This window comes from Cibotium barometz, chromosome 4 (genome assembly GCF_041138505.1).
Source record: "Cibotium barometz isolate CiBa-2024 chromosome 4, ASM4113850v1, whole genome shotgun sequence".
Classification (NCBI taxonomy): Eukaryota; Viridiplantae; Streptophyta; class Polypodiopsida; order Cyatheales; family Cibotiaceae; genus Cibotium; species Cibotium barometz.
Window position 1 is genome coordinate 34,682,299 of NC_141049.1, and position 25,296 is coordinate 34,707,594.

At 47.5% G+C, this 25,296-nt stretch overlaps 1 protein-coding gene across 1 annotated transcript in view; it reads left to right on the forward strand.

Moving 5' to 3' along the window:
- The window catches only part of SLP1 (Calcineurin-like metallo-phosphoesterase superfamily protein), a 35,577-nt gene extending 12,670 nt beyond the window's left edge, over positions 1-22,907 (forward strand). Inside the window, exons 6-9 of the mRNA XM_086788199.1 lie at positions 117-292; positions 21,777-21,865; positions 22,124-22,193; positions 22,328-22,907. Coding sequence (XP_086644325.1) covers positions 117-292; positions 21,777-21,865; positions 22,124-22,193; positions 22,328-22,438 — 446 coding nt within the window. The 3' untranslated portion in view covers positions 22,439-22,907. The remainder of the gene's footprint in view (positions 1-116; positions 293-21,776; positions 21,866-22,123; positions 22,194-22,327) is intronic.
- The last annotated feature ends 2,389 nt before the right edge of the window (positions 22,908-25,296 follow it).

The following is a 25,296-nucleotide window of genomic DNA, read 5'->3' on the forward strand; positions in this document are numbered from 1 at the left end:
AAGTGAGTGCGAGTCCTTGGAGTTGTGGATTTGCCTACTTTACCATGCTGGATGTGTGATGTTAACAAAGTTTGTATTTATGGCATTTGAAAGATAAACATTGTAGCTCTTTGCAGTGGAGTATGGCCTTGAACGGATCAACAAAGAAGTGAGCCAATGGATGATGGGAGCTCGAAATAGTCTTGGTCACCCAATGCAAATGCCATTCATTGCAACAAGGGGATTTGACAGTGTTGTTTGGAGTCGATTATACTCACGAGAAACTTTTGAGAAACCTGAGGAGTCAATAAGGGTAAGTGGGTGGCATAATACATTTTAAATAATATTGATCGGAGTCAACCTTATGCGGAATGCCTATCTTTGTTAATAAGACTCTATATTCTATTGAAAATATCTTGGAAACTGTTGCTCAGGGTCCTCTCTCTCTCTCTCTCCCTGCTTTACACTAGTTCTTTTCATCGTTCAGCAGTCCGTATGGAAATCATTTCAGAGTGCCTCTGCCATGCTTGGTTCTGCTCTTCATCTCTAGCAAAACGATAACAACTTGGCATAGAAGTTTATGCATTGTGTATTTGAATTTCATGTTTTTACACATGATTTTATACATAACCAGCAGTACTGAAACGTGCACTTACATCCCATTGGGCTTCTGTAACCCAGCATGAGTTCACGGAAGCCCTTTAACATGGTCATGGATAAACATACAAATAAAGACCAATCAAAGGGTTTGTTACTGTCCTATATTTACAGGATTCTTCTAAGGATGAATGCATAATTAGGGAGTATAGATGGCTAGTCCAGTGCTTGAGGTAGCCAATGTGAAGAGAGAAGGCCTAGGTGTCAGCAGTTTGACCCCTTGCTTCTTCCTACAATATTTTGAGAATGGGAGATGGTCCAAGACAACATGTGCATCACATCTATCATATTTGTTTATGGAATTTTATGGAAGTTGTGAACTGTTTAATGAAATGCATATTGCCGGGTTTATACTGCTGGTGAAATGCCCGATTGGATCCAAGGACGCCTGGAACCACTCCATGGACATATCTGCATGCATTGCTTGAATCAAGCTATACTTTTGTGTGTGATCCTCTCTAGGAAACAAAATCAGGGAATCTCCTCTCTAAACTAGCAATTGTCTCCCAAGTCGAGTCCTCCACACTCTGTCTTTCCACTTGATCTTATACTCGGGGATCAACTTATCCCTAAGCTTCCTCTCCGTGAAATCTAGTATAAGCTGTGGCTCATGTGAAACAAAGGACAAGTGCTCAACCTCTACCAGTTCTTGAGGTGTAAATACGTTATTCTCCGCTCCCAATTTCTCCTTGAGTCTACCCACATGAAAAACTGGATGAACTTTTACATTAGGAGGCAATTCCAATTTATAAGCCACATCACCAATCCTTTTCAGGATCCGATAAGTTCCAGAGTATCTAGGGGACAACTTCCCAATCTTCCCGGGGTCCGCAACATCTCAGAACTCTTGGGTATCCGTAGATAAACAAGCATTCCCTTGAAAAAATCCCTCGGTGAATGCTTCTTATTAGCATAAAACCATGCTCCATCCAAAGCACTTCTGATAGATTCCCATGTAGTGACTAGCATCTCTTGCATATCCGCTATGAAATCTCTAGCTGCCGTGTCAATCTTTATACCCTTATGTCCCGATATAGTTACTGGAGTTCTAGGTTGGTACCTCCACATCAACATAAACAGACTGTAACCAGTAGCCGAATGCTTAGCACTATTATAGGCAAACACGACCATTGGGATGTACTACTCCCAATGAGATGGTCGCTAGGAGACGTATGCACGAAGCGTATCCTCGAGAACTTGATTCACCCTCTCCGTTGGCCCATCAGAGGAACTCATACTTAGTGTAGTCTCTAATTTTTGGAAAACGAGCTGCCTAAACTGTCTAGAAAACTTCGTGTCCCTATCACTCACTATGTCACGAGGCAACCCATACAATCTGAACAAATGCTCAACAAACTGCTTAACCAAATTAGTTGCTCTAACGATTGATCTTGTAGGTAAAAATCTTGCCATCTTTGTCGGTTTGTCGCCCACCACCCGTATAGCATCATGCCCTCTGCTGGTTCGTGGCAATCTGACAACAAAATCCATGGAAATACTTTTCCACTTCCCAAAAGGGATCTCTAGAGCATGTAACAACCCTCCAGCTCTAAAGCGCTCAGCCTTATTCCCGTGACATTGATGACACTTCACCACGTATTCCTAGACTTCCATCTTCATCTTAGGTTAGTAAAACATGCATTTTACTAAGTCATAGGATGACCTGCTGTAGGAGAGTTATGACATTCATTAATAATCTTCTTCTTCCTAATCTCAGCAGAATCCTGTACACAAACTCTATCATCCCAAAACAATAATCCATTCGGGATCAAGTATTGACTCCCAACCACCCTAACAAGTGATATGTCCCCTCAGTCCTAGTCTAAAGCTGTGGAGCTCCTTGCTTGAACTTGCTGGCAATACCGAATGAAATGCCCATCGGTTCGACATGGCCCTCTCAAGGAGTCATACAAGTCAACACTAATCCGGTGAAACTCAAAAGATTCACCTCTCCAATGTGACTCAAAGCCTCTGCAACCCTGTTCTTCAAACTGCCCTTCCTATACTGAATCTCCATATCAAAGTCCTGTATAAGCTCTACCCACCGTGCCTTCCTCCCTCTCAACTCAGGTCTATGACAAATATACTTGATCGACTCATGGTTAGTCAAGATAACAAATTTGGATCCATACAAATAACGTCTCCAAATTTTCAATGTATATAGCCACATACAATTCTTTCTCTTGAGTATGCCACTTGAGATGGCTATCATCAAGCTTCTTGCTTTCAAATGCCACAGGTCAGCCCCTCGAGATTAAGGCAGCTCCTATTGCGTAATCATTGGTGTCAGTCTCAACCACAAATGGTTGGCGAGGATCTGGAAGGCTAATATAGGTGCTTCCTTCACCTTGAGCTTGAGAGTACAAAAAGCCTCATCAAGCTTTTCATTCTAGGTAATAGGACTATTGGACTTCCGTCCCCGTCCTTTGAGAAGGTATGTGAAAGGAACAGTCAGATTGGAATAACCCTTCACTCACCTCTTAAGAAAGACAATAAATCCCAAGAATGCCCAAAGTTGCCTCACTGTCTCTAAGGAATTGGCCAATCCAACACACTTTGGATCCGCTCAAGATCAATGCTCATACCATCCTGATAAATCCGATGACCTATGTATGTGAGTTCCTTACAAAAGAGCTCACACTTAGAGAGTTTAGCATACAGTCGTTCTTGTCTCAGAATCTCTAAGACCACCCTAAGAAGCTCAACACGCTCCTCGAGGGTACGACTCTAAACTAAAATATCATCTAAGAATACCACAACGAATTTCCCCAGATAATCTTGAAAGAGATCATTCATCATCTATTGAAAAGTAGCAGGAGCATTCGTGAGCCCAAAAGGTAATACGAGAAACTGGTAATGGCTATATCATGTACAAAAACTTGTCTTATAGACATCCTCCTCGGATATACGTAGATATCTGGTGATAACTAGTACGAAGGTCAATCTTCGTAAAATAGGCAACACCTTGCAACCTCTCTCTCAAGTCGTTTGCTTTGGGAAGATGATACCTATTCTTTATCATAACCTTATTCAACTTTTTATAATTCACTCTCATCCACCAAGTACTGTCCTTCTTGTGCTTAAAAAAAACTGGAGCTACCAAAGGAGATTTACTCCTGCGAATCTTTCCCATCCAGAGATATTCTGATAATTGTCGGGTAATCTCATCCTCTTCCAGCTGGCTCATCCCGTAAGGTGCTATACTCATAGGCTAAGACCATGGAAGCAAATCAATCTTATGATCCACCGACCTACTGGGTGGCAAACCATAAGGCAATTCAGTAGGGAAAACATCGGCAAAATCTGCCTTAATATCCTCTAAAGCATGTCTTCCAAGCATCCAACTTAACCGTGTTCAAACTACAATTAACATTAGATGAAAGGGGATCAAGCACACACTGATACACCTCATAATCTGAATTTCCAATAATATTATGAAGCTCTACTGAATTTAGTAGAGGATGGGACCGTAAAATCACCCTTAAGACAATCGGAAGACAAAGGACAAAGTATGACCCTCCATAAGAAAGGACAAAGGATGATCCTTCCAATCGACATGAACATCATGGCTAAAAAGTTACCTTTCACTTCTAGCCATATGTGAGTTGCATTGGGCACTTTCTTTGCGTGCGGACAATTTGCTCTCATATGGCCCTTCTGGCCACAAATGAAACACCCGCCATCTCAGAAAGTTCGGAGGCCTTGGTGGGTTTTCTTCTCTTTCTTCGAATTGGAATTGCCCAAAGCTTGGGTTTGATTTTTGTTATGTGAAGTCTTCCTGAACCTAAACATATGTTTATGTTGGGAACTCTGTTCGGAACTGCATGGAGTGTGAGATTTCCGAGAGACTTGTTTTTGATTCTGGCTAGCCATGGTCCTCTCATAAATCCTAGCATACTTGATGGCATCCTCAAACATTCTGCTATGATTATTCCTCACCTGGAGATTGTGATCTCGAGTAAGTCCATGGATAAAGAATCCACATAAAATAGTAGCATCCATGTGTCCTGCCCGAGATTGCAATCCCCTAAACCTCTATAGGTATGTGTCAAAAGACATGTTACACATATTCAAGTCTGCAAACTTGGCCACAACATCAAACTCCTCCTCTGCCTTGTCGCAAAACTGTGCCTCAATTTGCCCAAGTAGTGGGCTTATCCCCGAGTTCTTTCCACCAAGTAAGAGCCTTCCCCTTCCGGAGAACCCTCACCATCTGAATCTTTTGGGCATCTAGGAAAGGGTGAAACTCGAAGTGCACATTCCACCGGTTGAGCGAGGAGTCTACAATCTACTGTGTCCTCTCCTTCTCACCTGCAAAAGCGTTTGGCGTGAAAGAAGGTGCTTACTGCAACTGTACCTGGAGTAGGGGCTGATCCAATCACTGCCTGGTGGAGTATCACTTGATCCCGCAACTGCTGAATATCAGCCTGTAAATTGGCCTGGAGTCTGACCATTTGCTCGGATGCCTTTGATTAAAAACACCAGAAGGTACTAAGGCCCCCCCCCCCCCCCCCCCCTTTACATTTTTTCTAAAAAAAAACAAGGGCTTCCTGTTTTAACACGCCCACTTGCTTTTTTCCCCTAAAAATATAGTAGCGCCAGCTTTAGCATGGCCACATTTGCTCACAGGCTGTACGGCTGCCTGTACGGGCTGTACGGCTGCACGCCTGCTGTACGATCTGCACCAAATCACCCTTCCCTGTCTTGCGCCACCTTGCAGTAGCACACCTGTTTGCTGTGAACAGTCTGGCTGCTGTCGACAGCTTATGCCAGCACAGGACTGTACGGCCAGCAGTGCGCGGCATTGCTGCTGGTTGCCTTGGTGGACAGCCTCACTGCTGTACAGGCTTGCTGCTGTACCACCTGCTGCCATGTGCTCACACCGCCAAAGCACCATCCCATGCTTACATAGGAGAGCAGCAAAATCATGTGAACTACAACATAGCACCGGCCATTAAAAACAAGAGACTTAGGGTTTCCCGCATTTTAGGGTTTCTTTGTTTCCTGGAACAGCATACCCCCCAGTCACTCATGCGCCTCTCTCTCTCTCTCTCTTTCCTCTCTTTGCACAGAATCTACAACTTCCTTCATGCAACCCTAACAAGGTAACACTTACCAAATTTGCAAATCAAACAAGAACACGGTGACCAAGAGGTATTTGGACAAGGCGACTAGTGACAACACATGGCAGACACGCAAACCTTATGAACTTCTCTGCTTCCGTGATCAAGGAAGCTCTAATATCAACCGTAAAGCTCCCATAGGACCACCTGATACACAGGCTAAACACTCAAGATTAGAACATATACAAGGGTGCAGGCAAACTCACCTCCCGACCGTAGATTCCATGAGGAATCTCCCCCGAGTAAGGGGCTAAGGTTCCTCTCCCCACAGGCCAAGCCAATCAGCCCTGGTGTCCCATACCACCAGAGCCTGTCCTAAAGGGGCCTTCGGCAAGACCACCTGTGAACCACCATGTGCATGGGAGGAGTTTGGTCCAGGCTAAGACCATCAGTCAAGTAATATGACTAAATGAATCACAATGACCCATAAGTCACGTCACTTTTATAGTGACTACTACCTGCTATAAATAACAATCCAACTATAAATAGCTAGTAACCATGGATTATCACTAATAATCAACCCTAGCCACCTGTAACCTGCATGTGGCCTTTTTTTTTTTTCCGAGAAAAGATCCTTTCATTAGTTATATAAAAACGCCCGTAGGGCTACAAAGGATCTCTCCTGCTCCTAAGAGAGATAGAGCAGCGAAAACAGCATGGCATCCCGGGAGACTCTCCCTAGGTGCTGCAAAATACAAGCATCAGTACAAAGAACTGAGCAGCTAAATCATACAATAGGGGGTGGGAAAAGCCAAACAGGTGGCCTGTAGTGCCAACGGGGGGATCCCGTGTGTAAGGTGTAGAAAGGGCCACAGCGCCAAGTGGTGTGAAAGGCTTGGCGCCGTAAGATCGCCTCATCCGAGTCTCCCCGGATGCGGTCGTACTGTCCTCGCAGGGTGTGGATCAACTCCTGCCAAATCCCCCGTACAGTCTCTGCTGGTGGCTCCAATCTCCCCTCAAAGGCCGTAAAGCACCCGGCCCTCCAGGTGAACCAGATGGTGAGGCTGCTGAGGAGCTCCCATCGTAAATCCCTCTCCTGTGTCCAGCTGGCGGACGAGAAATCCGGTGCCGGAACCAGGCGAGGCTGGCCCCTAATAAATCTAATGGCCTGACTGCCTTGCTCCATCTCATAGCCCATAGCAGGCCCTGACGAAGTCGACCAAGCAGCGGCACCCCACGTAAACATACCCTCTGGAGAGAGGGGGGCCAGAATACGCAGCATCCGCCGCCAAATTTGCTATGCCTGAGGGCAATCCCAAAGGCAATGTCTCTGTGTCTCCATAGGGTGGCCGCATCGGACGCAGGCCGCCGGAAGACCACTGTAAACAAGCCAAGTGCCAACTGCTGAGCCCCTGTGGGCGACCAGCCACACTGAAAAGTCGAGATTCTGCGGGCCTGTCGACTAGCCCAGAGCTGAGCCCAGAAATCCTCCAGGAACTCCTGCGAGAGTCCCTGTAGTCGCCAATGCCCCGCTGCCACTGGAGAAACCGTCCTCCTCGCCGTCAAAATATGCCGCCCCAGCCGAACAGTATACTGGAAAAAGGTGATCTCTGTGGCCTCAAGGGATGCATAAGGATCATGCCACTCGTACTCCCCGGGGTCCCACTGTAGCCGGGCCAAGGGGCGCGCTGCATATGCCCATATGCGCCAATCCGGGAGCACATCAGCAGGGTCGGGGTCAATATGCCACTTCCGAGAAGCGGCGGCCACTACCCGAATCCTCTGAAAGGTGCACTCTGCAACCAAAGGGGACTCCATCTCCACTCTCTGGAGTCTGCCCTCATCCTGAATCTCATAGTAGAGGCATCTGCCATCCTCAGTGCTAGCTCTGACAGCAATCAGGATCTCCAACTGTGTAAAGGCTCCCATCCACCGTGGGGCCACTGGCTCGAGAGGCGTGAACCACTCCTCTGTGAGTGCCTCCTGAATATCATCCCTCATAATCAACCCCCCTCTGAAGTGACTCAGCCTCTCCACCTGGATCTCCTCTGGTAGACTGCAGAAAGCCTGCCAGTCTCCAAAACTACGAGCTGGGCCTGCCGCTAAAGGTCCCCAGGCTAGACGAGGCCGAGAACCCAGCATATGACCCTGCTCCGTGCGAACCACTGGGCTCCAGATGAGCGGCTGTCTGGCCCGCTCCTCAACACAAGGAGGAGGTCGCTGAGAGAGCCCCGGTCTCAGCAGCTCCCAAGCTCTCAGGATGTCCTCCCATCCTCTACTGAGGCCTGTCCTCCTCATCTCAATGAAGATCCAGCGAATCTCTGGTGCCCAAGTACCCCCTGCTGGGGGCGCCCGAGCCTGCAGCCGCTGCAAGAGGAGCTCTTTCCAAGGCTCAGCGCCTGGAAGCAACCCCCGAACAATAAGCTTCCCCAATAGGGCTCTGCTCTGATCGACTGGATCTATAATGCCCAAACCGCCCTGAGCCAGCGGAACTGTAATAACTGCCCATGCAACCTTTGCCCGAGCTGGCTGACCGTCTCGCCCAGACCACAGAAAGTTCCTGATCAGCCTCTGTACCTGGCTGATGCAAGAGCTCGAGAAAATCCAGCAAGACGTAATGTACCACATGGTCGCTAACAGCACGTGATTTGCCACCACCACCCTCCCAGCCAAGGATAGTCGAGCTGTACTCCAATAGTTTCTTCCGAATGCTCAGAAGAAGCGGGGCAATCTGCTGCTCAGGTGACAAATCTAGGCCAATCTGGCATCCCAAATACCGCATTGCTGTGCCTGGAGGAATCCATCTAAAACCGGGGTCCGGGCTCCATGCCGGAGTGGGAGCACTACTGATCCAAAAGGCCACTGTCTTGCGCCAATTGATCAATGCTCCCGAAGCTACACTAAAAACCTGGAGCGACTGCTCAGCCCGAATAAGATTGGCCTCATGGCCATGCAAAAATAAGCCCGTGGCGTCTGCAAACTCAGCATCAAGCAGGTCCTCCCCCCGGACTGGGAGCTGCAGTCCTCTCAAACCAACCTCTTCTGCCGTCAAATACATACTCATAGCCTCCGCAAAGAAGAGAAAAAGGAAAGGGGCGAGAGGACACCCCTGAGACAGACTGATCTGGTCAGCTCAAAACTCGGCCCCCGTCCTCCTGCAATCAGCACCTGGCTGCGAGCTGTGGAATACAGAGCTGCCACCCCTCTGATCCATCCTGGCTCAAAGCCCAGGCGAAGCATAGTGCCCTCTAAGAAACCCCAATCAACTCTATCGTATGCCTTCTCAAAATCGAGAAGCATCACGACCAAGTCCTCGCCAAGAAATCTAGCTCGGGCCGTCGCCTCCCAGAAAGTAAAGATGTTGTCAAGGATACTGCGCTCCTTGACAAATCCTGTCTGAGTAGCATGAATCAACTCCCCCAGGAAGGGCTGGATCCTCAAACTCAAGGCCTTTGCTAAGACCTTGTAGACAGTATTGAGGATCGTAATAGGCCTCCAATGCCGAATGTCATCTGATACTCCCTCCCCCTTGGGGATAAGATAGATCAAGCCCTCTGAAAAGCTCTGCGGCATCACCCCAGTGTCCAAAACATGCTGAAAGCCCCTGCGGAGGCCTGGCCCCAAAAGGTCCCAATAGCGCATAAAAAAGGCCGGCGTCAGACCGTCCTCCCCTGGGCAACTATGTCGCGGCAGGACCCTCAAGGCCTCGGCAAGCTCAATCTCTGACAGAGGCGCACCTAGAACTGTACGCATATGGTCTGTGACCCTCCTCTGCACATGGCCCACACGGTCTGCCTGCAAACATCTCGATCCTCAGTGGCTGGCTCCGCTGAAAGCAGGTCACTATAAAATGCAGTGGCAATGGCTCTGATCTCCCCGAGCTCAGTAGCTACCGATCCATCCTGTCTACCAAGCTGGCGGACTCCTGCTCGCGCATGACGGGGTCCAGTGATCTCAAAAAACTCTCCAGTCACTCTATCACCAAGCTGCGTCCACTGAGAGGCCTGATGACGATAGTAAAACTCATGTCTCTGCTCCTCTACCTCTCTAACCTCCTGGCGTGCCTGGCTCAGCTGGGACGCCACCCACTCACATGCAGGCTGCTGCTCCTGAAGGCGCTGTAGCGAAGCAAGGCTGCGTCTCAGCCGTTGCTCCCGCTCACGAATCTCTCCCAGTCGTGTCAAAGCTGCAGCGTGTAGAAAAGAGCTAAGATCAATGAGTCCCCGGGCACACTGGCCTGCTGCATCCTGGTCAGAGCACTGACTATCATGCCAGATCCTCTCAATGTCCTCAGCGAGACTGGGATCTGTAAGTACCCTCTCTGGGATCCTCAACTGCAAGCTGGGCTCCCGTGTCCCCTCCTGCAAAGTCAATATAACTGGCGCATGATCTGAAAATGAGGTGCCAGTGAGAATGCCAACGGAGCCCCCTCGCTCCCCTAACCAGTCGCCCACATAAAAGCGATCAATCCGTGATAGATTAGTCCCTCCCTGCCGGCAATCCGACCAAGAGAAACTAAGACTGTCCTGAGACCGGGAGAAAGCCCCATGCTGCCATGCATCGGTGATCCTCAATGACATGCAAAACCGGTCCCAAGCTGCAAGCTCCGTGCCGTGCACTGTAACATGACTGCCTCCCACCCTATCTGCCGGGTCCTCAAGCATGTTGAAGTCTCCCCCAACACACCAATGTGCGGCCTCTGGCAATGCATCTGTAACCTGAGTCCAGAACTCTGCTCTGGCACTAGCATGATTGGGCGCATAGATGTTGAGCACACCCAATAGCTCATCATGCATCCTCAGAATGACATACTGTGCTCTACCAGGCACAATGATCCCTCGATCCACAATGGCCTGCCGCCATACATCTGCAATGACCATGCATACTCCTCCCTGTCCACCCAAAGGACCAAACCCTGCAGACCAAAAAGTGTCCCATCTACCAGGCATCACCGAACCATATCTCCGGATCCTGCTCTCACCCAAGTGGTGCTCCTGCATCATCAAAATATCAATGCTGCCACCAATCAGCATCTCTGAAGCTCCTGCCTCAAGCAACCACGATAGCGTATAAAGTGTGCTCCGCCAAGGCCCTGTACATTCCATGAGATGATCCTCATGGATGCCCTGCTGAGGTGGATGCTGTCTCAGCCGTACGGCGGGCCTTCGCAAGCGGCTTGGGTGGAGAGTAGTCCCCATCCGAACGGCTGCGAATCTGCCCACCCGGTGTACTGCAAGAATCCCGGATCAGGCGCCAGTGGCTGTGGCCCATGGCGACTGCCTCCCGCTCTGACAGAGCAACCTCGTGTATACACACATATCCAGGGTCGTGTGCTAAGTCTGCCACTATGCGCACGACCAAATGCCGAATCCCTGAGGTATCCACACTCCCGGGATCCAAGAAAAAATGAGCCAACTTCCAAAGTCGGCCTATCACATCTGTCACCTCCAGATCGCTCATGTGATGAGAAAACTCAACTGCCTGAGTCTTCAAAGTGCTGAGAGCGAGCTCTAGAGTCCACTCCCGATCGCAAGGGCCACATAGAGGGAAGGAGAAGGCCATCGCTGAGTCTAGTGCCTCCTCCCCGCGGGCCGGAGGTATCACTACATGAACTCGGATGGGTGCTGGCTCATGGGGGCCCTCTGCTCCAAAAAGCCGTGTGAAGGTATAATCAAAAGCCTCCGAGCGCTGTCTAATGCCAAGGCGACTCAGCCGACTGCGGATAGATGAAATCCGTGAAGCCCTAATCGGCATAGGTCTCCTCTGTGATGCTCGAGCGAGGTCAGTGCTCAGCGCTCTCCAGACTGCAGGTGAGCGCCAGGGAACTGCCAAGGCCTCCCGGGAAGGTGAGGCGGGCGGAGGGGGAGGAGGGGGAGGCGAGGGAGGTGGAGAGGGAGCCGCTGCCGAAACCGGAGCGGAGACGGGAGGAGGCGATGGTGGAAGCGAGGCGGTGGGAGGGGACGGGGGTGGGGGGGGCGAAGGTGGGGGTGCTGGCATCTCCTGGTCCTCAGACGTCGCCGCAAGGATTTCCTCCTGGAGGGGAGAAAAGCTGTTCCTCACTGGGACCCAGTGAGGCTGAGACTATGGCTGCTGCTGCAGCGGTCTCTGGGCGTGCTGCTGTGGCTGTCTCCCTCGGCGGCGCCCCTGTCCAGGCTGCCACTCCGAGGTCTCTGTGGCCTGAGCAGGTGTCCCGGAGGTAGCCTGCCGAGCCGAATCTGTGGGCGGGCCATCAGTAGCCTGCTGTTGTGGTGGGGGTCGGGGTCTCCTGCGAGGACAGGCCTTGGCCAGATGACCGACCTGCCTGCAAATGAAGCACTGGTTCGGGAGCCCCGAGAACTCCACTCTCTGATCTATCCACCCCCCCCCCCCCCCATCCTAGGTAGCTAAATGACCTTAGGAAGGGAGGAGATGTCAGACACCAACACTCTTACCGAAGGTAGCCCAGCTGCTCTGGCCACCACTGAAGCTGCTGAGGGGCCCGTCTCTAGTACCGAGCCCACCAATGCTCCGAGCCTGGAGAGGAGCGGAAGATACTCCCGACGGAGACCAGGGAAACAAACTGTAACATGGAAGAGGCGCTCTCCCTGCTCCGCCGCTGCTGGGTCAAATCCATGCTGCCAAGGTCTGAAGAAAGCCCGAGCACCCCTGATGTCAAGGGGACTCATGGCAAGGACCTGGGCGGCCTCGAACTCGATCTGATAATGTCCCCGGCCCAGAAGCTGTAATCCAGGATCTTGCCCACATCTGCAAGAAGGCGGGCCTGAAGAAGATCCCTGATCTCCCCTCTGCTGGGGCGAGTGCCGACTATACGGCAGATGGTGGAATGAGCCTGGAGGGGTTCCACCTCTGCGGTGAGGCTCGCTTCCTCTTCCGGCGAAAGAGAAAGCCTGATGGGGGTGACCTCAGGGGCGGGCGAGGGGGCTGCGGATGAGTCCCTCTGAGGTGGGGCGGGAGGAGCCTCCATCAGAGTCTGAAGCTGCGGCGAAGGCGAGATCCTGCTGGAACCGAACTGCACACAGAGAGGCGGGATACGGAGCGAAAAAGGGAAAACAAAACCCCAAGGGGGGGCGGAAGCAAGAAAAAGGAAGGAGGGGGGGGGGTGGGAGAAGGCGAAGGAGAAAAAAGAAAAAAAACCCTAAAAAAGGGGGAAGGCGGGGGCTGCGCGCAAGAGGGAAGGGAGGAAGCGAGCAGGCGGAGGGGGGGGGGATGAGGCGCAGCAGAGGGGAGGGGGGCGCGAAGACAAGGGGGGAGGCGCGAGGAGGCAGCAAGCGGAACAAAAAGGGGGGGGGGCGCAAATGCAGAAGCAGGCGGGGGGGGCTAAAAGGGCCGGCGGCGGGCAGTGCAGGGAGGGCGGAGGGGGAAGGAGCAAGGGGGAAGACGGGGGGGCGAGCTGGCAGGGGGGAGTATCGCGAGCAGGGAGAGGAGAGGCGGGAGCTTCAGCGAACCCGAAAACCTCCTGATTTTACTTAAATCTTAGTCTCTGCTCTGCATGTGGCCTTTCCTTAATGTCAGGGCTCCCCAACTCTGACCAGATTAGGACCTAATCCCGAGGATTAGTGGTCCGTAATTGAACACTGACAATGAATACCAACACAAGGCGCATGGCCCCCAGCTGACGGCAACTTCCCAATACTACTGCCTAGCCTTAGGTCTTGGCTGCTTGGGAAAAGGCTTGCTTGGGAATGCCTCAACAACTTCTCCCACATCCACATTTAAGTGGCTAAACCGAAAGTGCCACAAATCACCAATCTAAGAACCTGTCAAAGAGGAGAGTGCGGAGAGTTTATATATACCATTCTCCACGCCCCCTTCCCAAACAACCTGGCCAGTCTCGCGGGGTCCCGTAGAGCGACAGATTGCTCCTCAAACTCCACCCAGAAGCCAGTCTTGCACACCTCATGTACTGACAATAGATGAAAACCAAGTGTGGAGACGTAAAGAACACGAGAGGAGTGCTTCCCCCTTCTGCCATCGGGAATGATATCCATCCGGCCCTCAGTGTGAATCGGTATGGAGGAGTTGTCGCCAATGAAAATGTGACTTGACTGCCGTTTCAGATCCTGAAAGAAGTCACGGGAAGGAGTCATGTGCCTGGAAGCACCACTATCTAGAATCCATTCTCGAGTATCCTTGGCGGTGAAGCCAACTACCTCCTCGCTGGAAGAAGATGAAGCATCAGTGTCCAACATCTCTAAGTGCACAAAAGCTGGAGTCTTTGCAGCAGAAGCTGAAGAATCAACACTCTTCCTAGTCCGCTTGGGTCACTTCCTCCAATAGTGGCCTTTCTCGCCACAATCATTACAGGTTCTCTCGGCCTCTCAAGGGTAAAAAAGAAGAAGAAGAGGCTGCAAATAGAATGCAAGGTGGCTGTCCAATGGTGATGGCCGCCTTCTACCCGATCTCCAAGTCCCGTACAGCCCAAAACAGCCTCCAATCAAAACCTCAATCAGCAAACCCTCGACATCCCACTGTCTCCAAGCTTCAAGCCACCTGGGGCTTTGATACCATGTCAGAATGCACAACAAAAATGAAGACAATTGCTGTAGAGAGCAATACACAGATGAAAGAGAGAGAGGAGCTAGTGTAACTATGCTATATACACCAATAAATCCCGAAAATATACAATGATGAAGCACACTATTTATGGCACAAGCAATAGTACAAGTGCACCTTTGTTTAGGGACCAAAGAGTATATGAGACCAAGCACGACTCAATGTAGACTGGTTTGATTGATATGAAGTACACCAAGTACATGCTTTTTTATAGGTTGCAAACCTTATCTTTTGACTCACATACAGTAATAAGATAAGTACACATGACATACTTATCTCATCCCCATTTAAGGGTGGGTTCACACACACTTACACAAACAAACTCGGGTACACATACAGAAGGTGGACACACACGAGACTGGCACACACATGAGACTCTGAAATATCCAACATCGTGTTCAAATCACCCGCCTAATCTTAGTCACAAAATCCATTGAGGTCCTTTTACACACCATATATTTTGCCATACTTTTGAGTACCTAGGATGTATCTGAGCACCCACATATCTGCTTTTCAATGATTCTCTCCAGGCTTGTTAGAAAACCTACTTAAAAGACCAGTAGCAAAATTGATGTCTGGACTTTGGCGTGGTATCTCATAAGAAGGTCACACTCCTAAGTGATCTCTTATATAAACAAGATCTAAAGTGTCTTCCTTGCTTACTTCTACCGGGAGATGAAAATCTTATCTGATTTCTGCCAAATCTCAATCCCAAAACAATAATACATAAGTCCAAGATCAATCATCTCAAACACTGCACTTTTCATCTGCTTTGTTTCTGACTTTTGATGATCCTTTGTCAAGATAAGGTCATCTACATAGAGAACAATGGACATATACATACCCTAACTCACAAAAGCCATACAAATTTGCATATATAGTGCCTATTGTAACCTGCAAACCTTGCTCTCATAATTAGGAACAACAAATCCTAGTGTTTTCTCCACATCTACCTCCTTCTTGAGGCTCCTGTTGAGGAAAGTGGATTTTACATCCATCAGGTGGAAGGGCCAAATCCCCCCCGCCCCTGCACTGCCAAGGCAAGGATGGCCTATGCAAAACTTTCAGCAACCAGGTACGCCTTGTACTCCTCCAAAGCACCATCAGATTTGTATTTTTCTTTGTAAACGCACTTGATGCGAGTTATCTTGTGTTTTGGAGGGCAATCCATATTGTGCTTGCATTTGATTTCCTTGTTTTACGAAGCGAAGCTCCTCCTCTATCCTAAGGTGATTGTTCATCTAGACTCACCATAATCTTCTTTGCTTGAGATAGAGCCGATAGCCCTTTGCCTCCATGCTATAACCCAAGAATATGCATTTCTTGCTTTTGGCATCTGTTTTGGTCTTGTGAGCATTGGAACATGTACATAACATTCACACCCAAAAACTTGTAAGTTGCATGTGCAGTTGAGGGGTTCTTACATGAGTAGGCTTGTAGTGGAATCATCCCTTTGACAGCCTTTGTTACATTTCTATCAAGAATCTAAACAACAATATTAATTGTCTCATCCAAAAAGATTTTTTTCCCTTGAGCATACTCCTTGCCATTTTGATAATAGCACGTTTTGCACTTTGCAATATCTATTTATTTGTTTCGACGTAAAAGCGGTAGTGAGTTGCCACTAACATTTTCCTTGTACTCTACTCATCATACTTGAATTCTCCCCCTCTATTTGTCTTTAATTGCTTCAACTTGGTTCCTGTCTCAATGCCAACCAGCTAGCTATTCCTTAGACTTTCCAAAACTGTTCTGCAATCATCAATCAAAGTGAAAACATAGGAAGAACCTCCAAGTGCAATAATACTCATCTTTCCACAAATATCTGTGTTAACAATGAGTTGAAGGGGAGCCTTTGTCCTAAAACTGGCCTCTTGTGAAAAGGGTTTCCAGTGCTACTTATCCATCATGCAAGATTTACATACATCTGGATTGTTTGAAATTGGTAGCAAAAGAATCTAGCTTACCGTTCTGCAATTTTGAAATTGTCTCCATAGCCAAATGCCCATATCTCTCATGCCATAGTTTGTTGCTATTCAAATCAGCTTGGATTGTAAACATCAAGAGCTCGTATAAGTTGTTGCTTGGAATGCTGTTGGCAATGACCTTATCATCTACATCAAGAATGAGAGTCCCATTCTGTTCCAAGTGAACTCCCAAATCACGGTCTGTAATGGCCAAGATAGAAAGGAAGTTCCTCTTTATTTGGGACCCAAAGAACTTTTCGCAGAACCTTCTTTAGACACGAGTGAGATAGTGCATGTGTCTTTGATAGTGAAATTGTATAGTTTTCCACACCATGGTGTCATCTCTCACATGCTTAAAAGAGGAATATGAATCCTTGCAATTGGTGATATGCCTAGAAGCCTCACTATCAATGATCCAAGAATCATTTTAAACTGCTACATTTGCTGTATCATTGCACACCTCCTCGATGGCCACAAACAACTCTTTAAACAAGATGCCTGGATCCTGTAGTCCTCATTCATCTCGCCTCCCCTATTCTTGATCAAAATGCAAGCCAGCATAGCATAGCGTTGAGAGTCGCCTGGTAGATGGAAAACAGCAGAATTCCAATACCCGGATGTAGATAGGTGTATGTGGACAGAAACGTAGCTGGACAAGCTGATGTAACTTGACGGAAATCTTTGAAGAGTTCATGGTTTGGTAATTGTGAGAGCACAGTGAGGTAAAAATGACCCATTCTTATATCAAGAAAGCAAATACTCCCCAGCCCTGGCCACAGGGTTGGTGGGCGGGGGGGTGTTGTGCGTGCTGTCCTTGCCGTTGGGACCTAGTGCAGTGTCCTGTACATGAACGTTTTGTATTTCATGTTTAATTGTTTAAATTGATTCAGTGCATAATTACATTGTTAAGTAAACCGCTTCCTCCAAAAAATTTGACATTTACAATGGCCAGCCCCTAGCCGGGATTTTGAGATTGCCTGAACCACCTCCAAACCTGTCCCACCTTCTCCTTGCTGATTTGCTACTGGTTTTGTCCTAATGCAAGTATCCAGTACTAATCTCCAGGCATCAATTATCTCTTTATTGGCATGCACCTACATTAACCTTGTGCAAACCCTTCTCCCCTCAATCACTCAATGACAGTATTTCTTTTAAAAAGGCTCACAAATACCTTGTACATGGCTTGAGCAGTCATGACATGCATTTGGCAGCCAAGGCCTGATGTGTGTGACACTATTTGATGACTTTTTGCAGCAACTTACAGCATAGCATTTTTTTTTTTGTTTTTTTTGTTTTATGAAAACCATTGTTTCATTGTAAAAGCAATGTACATTCATAGCTGCCCCAACATGGGGCAGCTACTACAGAAAACTAGAAACAATGATAAAACACTTCCAACTGGGCCGTGGAAAGATCTCCAAGAAAGTGGGCAGCTTGGAGAGACTGGAGCAAGGAAAATCTGGAAAAGGCAAAGACACCATAGCCGATTACCATGCTATTGAATCCATGGCTGTGGGACAAGAATGTGATAGGCATTTTTAGCTGTTAGATCTGCAAAGGAGGAGGAGGAATAACTTGGGAGCCCACGATCAAACTTCCAATCTAGGAGTGGAGAGTAGAGAACAATGGCGGAACCGGCTGAAACGTCTGTAGCATAGTAATAATAGCATGCCAAACAGGCCGATGGTGCATACCCAAATGATGACGCCTGCTGGCCTGAGGGAAAGAGAGGGTGCAGCCCCTTTCATCGATCACATCAGCCACGGTACAAATTCCCTTGCAATGAAGAAAATAAGCCTTTCATGGTTGAGAAAGGGCTAATGGGCAATCAAAAACATGGCTCCAATGTATGCTTTGTTGGCAAAGGGTGTTGCCAGGATCCGAAGGGCGACTTGACCATTTCAAATAAGAGAGTAATAGTTGCCAGTCATGAAGCAGACAAGTAGAAAAGGGACAACTAGGAATGCGTCCCTAAAAATACCCAAATATGACATCTTGTATACCAAGGGTCCAATGCCCAAAAGCATCTGTCCGGAGGGAGGCCAACATACTAGAAAGCATAAGTGTCCAAGGTTTCTGCTGCCCCACAAATGTCAATAAGAGCATTGCCTTCCAATACATGAAAATGAATATTAAGAATGTTCAAGCCCCCATGCATTTTTGGCGTACATACATAATTATTCCGGAGTAGATGAACCGCTTTACAGTCCGTTTTAGTGCGCCAAAGACATTCCATTGCTTTAGACATGAATCGATCAATATCTGTAGAGGACCAATGAATGAGAGGAAAATGGAACTGGACATATGCCATAATGATAGATTGAACAATCCGAAGGCAAACATGACGCAGCTAAGTAGAAAGTTTCCAATAATCAAGCTTAGGAAGCACCCACTACCTTTCTTGTGCCAAAGAAATATGCCATCCAATGGGGTACCCCAAATTCCACACCACCTGATTTGGAGGAATCAAAAGATCGGGCTAGAACAATTTATTCCAGTCATGCTCTTTCAAGGCCAAGAGCTTGGATTTGTCAAAATTTACTTTTAAACGATTGCCATACCATACAAGTCAAGGGCATGCATAATTTGTTGAAGATCTTATTCAGAGTTTTGTAAAAAGAAAAAAGAGTCATCCGTATATGCTTGACTAACAAAAAGCGAACTCCCAGGAATGTTAATGCCATGTAAATGTTGCGTTGAAACCAAGGCATCCATGTGTAATAGCAAGGGATGAGTCACAATAGCATATAACAAAGCACTCAATGGATAGCCTTGCCTCATTATTCATAGAGTGGCCTAAGGTCCAAGAGGAGGAAAGGGCATTAGCCAATAGGCAACGCGCAAGGCCATCCTCATAGAGCCAATAAACCACATTCTGCATTTTCGGCCCAAACCCCAACCGAGCCATGACTGCAGCAATGAAGTTCCAACGAACTGTGTCAAAAGCCTTTTCAATATCCACCTACATAATGAGAACATCCTGATCTATGTATTTGGCATATTCAATGCCTATATAAGCATTGGCAATATTATCCATGATCTTCCTGCGTGGGACAAACCCATATTGAGCTGGATGCAACCCACGATGGAGAAGATGTGACAATCTAATAGCCAGCATCTTCGAAACCAACTTATACACCACATGCATTAGTGTAATTGGGCGCCAATCTGACAATCGTGCACATAACTGTTTTTTGGAGATCAATCGCAGCAAACCTTGTTTCCACAAAGAGGGCAAAGAACCAGAGATCCATGCATTATTGATCATATGCAGCTGAACAGGGCACAAGTGATCCCAAAATTTAGTAAAGAATTCTACTGTCAGACCATCCCTTCCAGGGGATTTAGAGCATCCCAATCGTGCCAATGTAGCAGACAACTCATCCTCTGTAAATGGCAGCTCAAAATCATGTGCCTCATCCGAAAATAAAATGGGTTGGACTTACCCAAGGAATACATTTTTGGCATCCATCTCAGCAAAAGAAAAAGGGCTAGGGGCAACAAATAAGTCAGTATAATAATTGTGAACAACATCATCAAGCTACTACTTATTTTCTGTCCAGGAACCGTCCGGCCTTTGGACCCGGTGAGTGCATCCGACGGGAGGTATGAAGGCTTTTAAAAAAAGCCTTAGAGGAGCACCCCGTGTCCTTCATGGCTTTCTAACGTGAACGCAATTGCCATTTGTGGAGCTTATGACAATCATTGTTAGCTAAACACTGATAGGCATCCTGAAAGCAAGAGTGCTCATCAGAGGACAAAGAGCGATGCTGAGAAATATCCGTGAGAGATTGAATTTGATTCTTTGCATTTGCGACATGTCGGCACAAGTCTCCCATATACCATTTGCCATAATCTCGAATGACATCCTGCATGCCCACAATAAAACGGTCCCATGTCCAATCTACATCCATTGAGGCATGTAATGCAAGATGATCAATAAGCCCAACCACCATAGCTTTAAAGGCCTGATATTTGATGTAACTATTATTGACCAATAACAAGCGCTTGCATGGCAGTGATACATCATGCATTGGGAGACCAAAAAACAAAGTCATACAAAGCGGAAAATGGTCTGATAACTGCAGACTGAAATCCAAGTTCCTCTCACGAGTGAAAGCATCAAATTGCATTGCATGCAGCCTATACCATCGATCCAGTTGAGCCCAATACTGAGTAAATGCATTATGATGAAAAGTAAACCTAGTACGACCAGGCAATAAGTGTTGCCACAAATCACAAGCATGTAAAGAATCAGTCATCTGACCCCAAGCTTGGCGTTCTGTCATAAGCATATGTGATTGCTGTGTACTACTGTCCCCAGGAGCAGGGGAATTGTTAAAAATCCCCACAAAGAAAAGCATTGCCCATCCAAGGGTAAGTAGCCAAACAATGCCACATAGCAGCCCTACGAGACGAAGTTTGAGAAGCATACAACAAAGCAAATTCATAAATGACCCCATCATGCACTGGACCACAAGGAAATGACCATGGGGGTCGTTGTAAGCAACCTGTGGCTGTAATTCATGGTGTATCAACATAGCCACACCAGAAAAAGCACGAGTGAATCTTGGGTAAGACATTTTTGTACACTCTGCCCTTCGATCTGAAGAGACAGGACTCAGGCCTGCCCACTGGATTGCAAATAAAGTTAACATGACCTCCTTGAAATATGTTGATAGCCTGACTCACCTATACACATCAGCACTAAGGCACAGAATTGCAGATTGTTCTTGCAATAAAGTCAAAAAGTGAATGCATCTTAATGTTTTGTAAGCCAATGGACTACAGAGCTTTTGGTTGATACACAGGTGATTATAAATGGACACAACTTGTTAAGTGCTCTCCATTGTTATATGCAATATTTTGCAAGTACGATCATCCTCCCAATCAAACTACTTTTTTAGAAATGTAAGTATGGAACATATCTTCTAGAGTTTGATTTATCCTCTATGTTTGACCATTGGATACAAAAATAATCTGCCAAACTCATCTTCAGCTAAGTATTCTATTTCTTGAACACTACACACCGAAAACATGCTGTAAAGCTGGGACAGCAATCTCTTTAGTCGGTAGCCCATAAGAGCCTGATTGACTTTTCCACAAACAACTAAGCTGATTATGGAGGAGTTACCAAGCCTTTGTGTGAATATATCTAGCCAAAGGTAATCCACCATCATGCAAATGGCATAGGCCCTTGAAGGCTTGACTCGTCCGTGGTGATCCAACCACAGAATCTATAGAAACACTTAACCATTCTTTCCAAATTATGTTTCCATGATTTGACAAATTCATACAATTTTATGGAGTGGTGGTGTTTTCACATTTTGTTAACTATGTTTCCCGTTCTTGTGGTTTCAACACATTACAAGTTTTTAAAACCCCTTTTTCAAGTTGTCTTACCATCATCAAAGATTATTATGTGAGTCTCTCTAGGATTGAATCAACAACAATGCAATGTTGAGGCTTTTTCTCATCTTCATGAAGGAGTATGCTATGTGAGTTATAAATGGTAATGTCTTTACACACTTGTGCTAATTAATTTTGTCTGTGTCAGGTCTGTGCGGTGCTCAAAACAGCTTTAGAAGCTGCTGGGGCAAAGGGCTTGGTGGTGGGTCATACACCACAAACCCTGGGTGCCAACAGGTATGCGTCAATTGCAATCTGATCTAAAAGAGTGAAAACTGAGGTACATATGGGTGGATGTATGTACCTGTTCATGCTGGCATGCCTACTCTCTCTCTCTAGACAGATACGACTTTTTTTCTCTTTCCATGTTTTACTTGCAGTTCATACATGGATTGCATGTACTGCTGTATGGTCTCATAGATCCTTGGGGTTTTTTTGAGGCATTAATGAAATCTTTCATTCTTTCACTCTTTCAATTGTGGTTTATGCTGGCAGTAAATGTCAGGGGCAAATCTGGCGTATTGATGTTGGAATGTCTAGTGGAATGTTGAATGCTAAACCGCAGGTATGATTTTTATTTTTTTCATGAATACATCTCTGCATTTTCGTTTCTTCTCAGAGATTGTTGGAAACTGAATAATGTGGTGTGCACTGCTTTACCACATAGTTGCATTAATTTTCGCTTGACTGCTTCTTCAGGTATTGGAAATTCTCAATAAGGAAGTAAGGGTTTTGAGCAGTGCTCCTTATCTTATGGATGAAAAAAGACAAGATTCCACAAAAAGTATAGGGCATTACACTACCATTTAGAGGATGCCTTTTAACAATTGATTGCCAATTGACACCCTGAACATTGCCTTCAATCAAGTCAAATATCTAATGCCCTTTATAGAGGGTTGTATTGTACAGAAAGCCAGCATTGGTATTCAGTTAAAAGGATACCATACATGCCTGCCTTACCGAACATGTGAGCGTAACAAGCATGTTCAGTAACGAGATTACGCCTTGCACTCTGCATTTTTTCACTTGGGCCTACTTTTGAACACCTATGCTTTGAACAAAGGTCATAAAACATTTATGAGAGATGGTATACCTAAATTCTACAGTTGAAAAGAACCATTCTGTCCTCGCACATTTAATGAGCATTCAAAACTTTGGTGGTTAAAAACATGAAATGTTTCAGAGATACACCCCAAAAAGGATAGTATGACAAAAGCATTACCTTCCATGTGATTCAAATGATGCTTTGCTAATAAGAAAAGAAAAAGACATTGCTTTATCGTGATTGGTTGAAATTGTGGCAAAACAATCACAAATAAGAGATGATTATGTTGTTCTGGTTGTATTCAAAATGTGTCGTATTTGAAATGTGCAATGTGATAGTTCAAAAAGGTTTCTTTAGCATGTTCTAGTTTCATGAGTTTTCTTTAGAACTAAATACCAAATGAAGGACATGTGCACTATGAAGGGGCTAGGATCTCTCATGAATTTGTCGGTGCCTTTCTATCACTGTTCTTTCTTCTTTTGTATCCAAAATGTAGATCCTTCTATTAGTTTAAATGAAGCCTGTCTAGAAGGCAGAATACGCAACATTGCAACAACAGCAAACCAGCTCTCCTTTGCTAAAACTTCGTCTGCTTCCTGTATGGAACCTGCTGTTGGGCCAACTCCAAGGAAGGGTCCCAGGCACCTGCTGCGGGCCCAGGTCCAGTGAGTCCAAATCCTGGGGAGAGAATGGCCCACAATGATGGACCCTCCTCTGTAAGAGTACTGCATCGATCGTGATGCTGGCGCTGGCCTGGTCTGGTGGTGTCAGCTATTGACGCGCTGCCAGCCTTGGTCCCGTTCCATTGACTGCCGGGGCGCATCTGTTGAGCTATCACCGGCACCTGGGTGTCGTCCGGTATCTGCAGGGGGGGACAGCTGGGGGCAGAGGGACACAAGTGGGCGAGGGCTCCGCTGGTGACCCCCCCCCCCCCCCCCCCCCCCCCCAAGCGACCGGTCCTTTTTCCCACAGTGCGTGGAGTTCTCTGGGCTTCCAAGCCAATGTTTCATTTGGAGACAGATGGCCACCTTGCTCGTGCCTGCCCTCGACATTGCTCGTCAACCACCCATATCCAACAGCACACGGCTGTGGCTCCAGGACCCAGAGTGAAGGAATCCCATCAGTTCTGGAAGCTGTGGAGGCAGCTGGCCGCCGGCCGGGGGGGGGGGGGGGGGTGGGGGGCTCAAGAACCTATCCGGCATACGACCAATCGCTCTGGGAGGAGCACCATGCAATCTTTGGGGAGCCTAGGAAAGCATACGGTAATCAGGAAGCCCTCGTGCCAAAGGGTCCCAATCAGGAGAGAAGCCATGGTTCCATCGGGCTAAGAACACCTGTGGCTTCTGAACAAATATCAGGCTCCGCGCCAGGGTGCTCTCACCTAGAGCTGCCGAATCAAACTTGAACCTTTACTCTGAAGCTCTCTGAAGTTGGACATCAGTAATTCGACCATGCTCTCCCACAAGGGCTGACTGTAGGAGACCCCTAATCCGGCCGCTCGATGGTCTGCTGCCAATGAACTTGCAGACAAGGGTGGTGGCCTCCAATGAGGCAATGGAAGAGGCTAGGAGTTGAGATCCACTTCGGAAAAATGAACCTGGTGAGCGGTCTCAGTTAGGGTAGATGGAGTGGTGCCATGGAGTCCTCTGAGGGGGAATAACCAGAAACGGCGTGCCGATGTCGAGAAGGGCACAAGTGAGACCTGGGGGCAGTGTAGGAAAGCGAGGGGAAAGAATTGTTTTGAGGGGGGGCGGGGGGGTGCAGAGAGGGGGAAGTGCACGTAGGGGCTGCAAAAGTGTGGGCAGAGAGCTGCGCGACAAGGGCCGGGGAGCTTTGTGGGGGTTGCTGCTAGAGGGCTCACTGGACTCCAGCTCCATGGGCTTTGGGATTTACCTTCTATGGCTGTTCTTGGATGTCTTCTCCAGCTTCAATGTAGGAGCTCTTGCCCAGGACAAATTGGAAAATCTATTTTGCAACAAGATAAATATCTAAAAAGGTTTTCTTGAAGAAAAACTTGTTTGGTTTAAAAATGAGTGAAGAAGAGACCTTGGGAGAACACTTGAGCAAACTTGGCTCCATTCTCAAGTCTGGGAATGAATGTTGAAGAAGAAGATAAGAAGGTTGTTCTTCTATCCAGCATAGAAGAAATCACCAAGTTTTCAGTGATTTTGGCGTTTCTTAGAGTGGCCAGAGAGACACCCTTTGATGACATGCTTTCAATGTTAATAGAAGAAGACCATCGTTTCTTAAGGATCAAGGTGAAAAGGCATTTGATGGACAAAGCTATGGAGGCTCAATCCCTTCCCGAGTGCCACTTCGTAACCCATAGAGCTTGATTGGGGTGTGTCACCTTGATAAAGTGACTTGCTCAGAGGGGGAAGCGTGCGCAGGGGCTGCAAAAGGTGGGGGGGGGGGGGGGGGGGGGGGGGGGGGGGGGGGGGGGAGCTGTGTGATGGGGGTGGCGGGGGGGCTGCTCGAGGATTCACGGGACATGTTGCACATTTGTAGAGGATAGTATTGGCTCAGCCTCATACAAAATTGAAGATGCATAGACCGATTATCAATGCTAGCTGGCAACTTGTTGACACTCAAAGATATGTATAAGTGTGTCAAATGAGTAAGG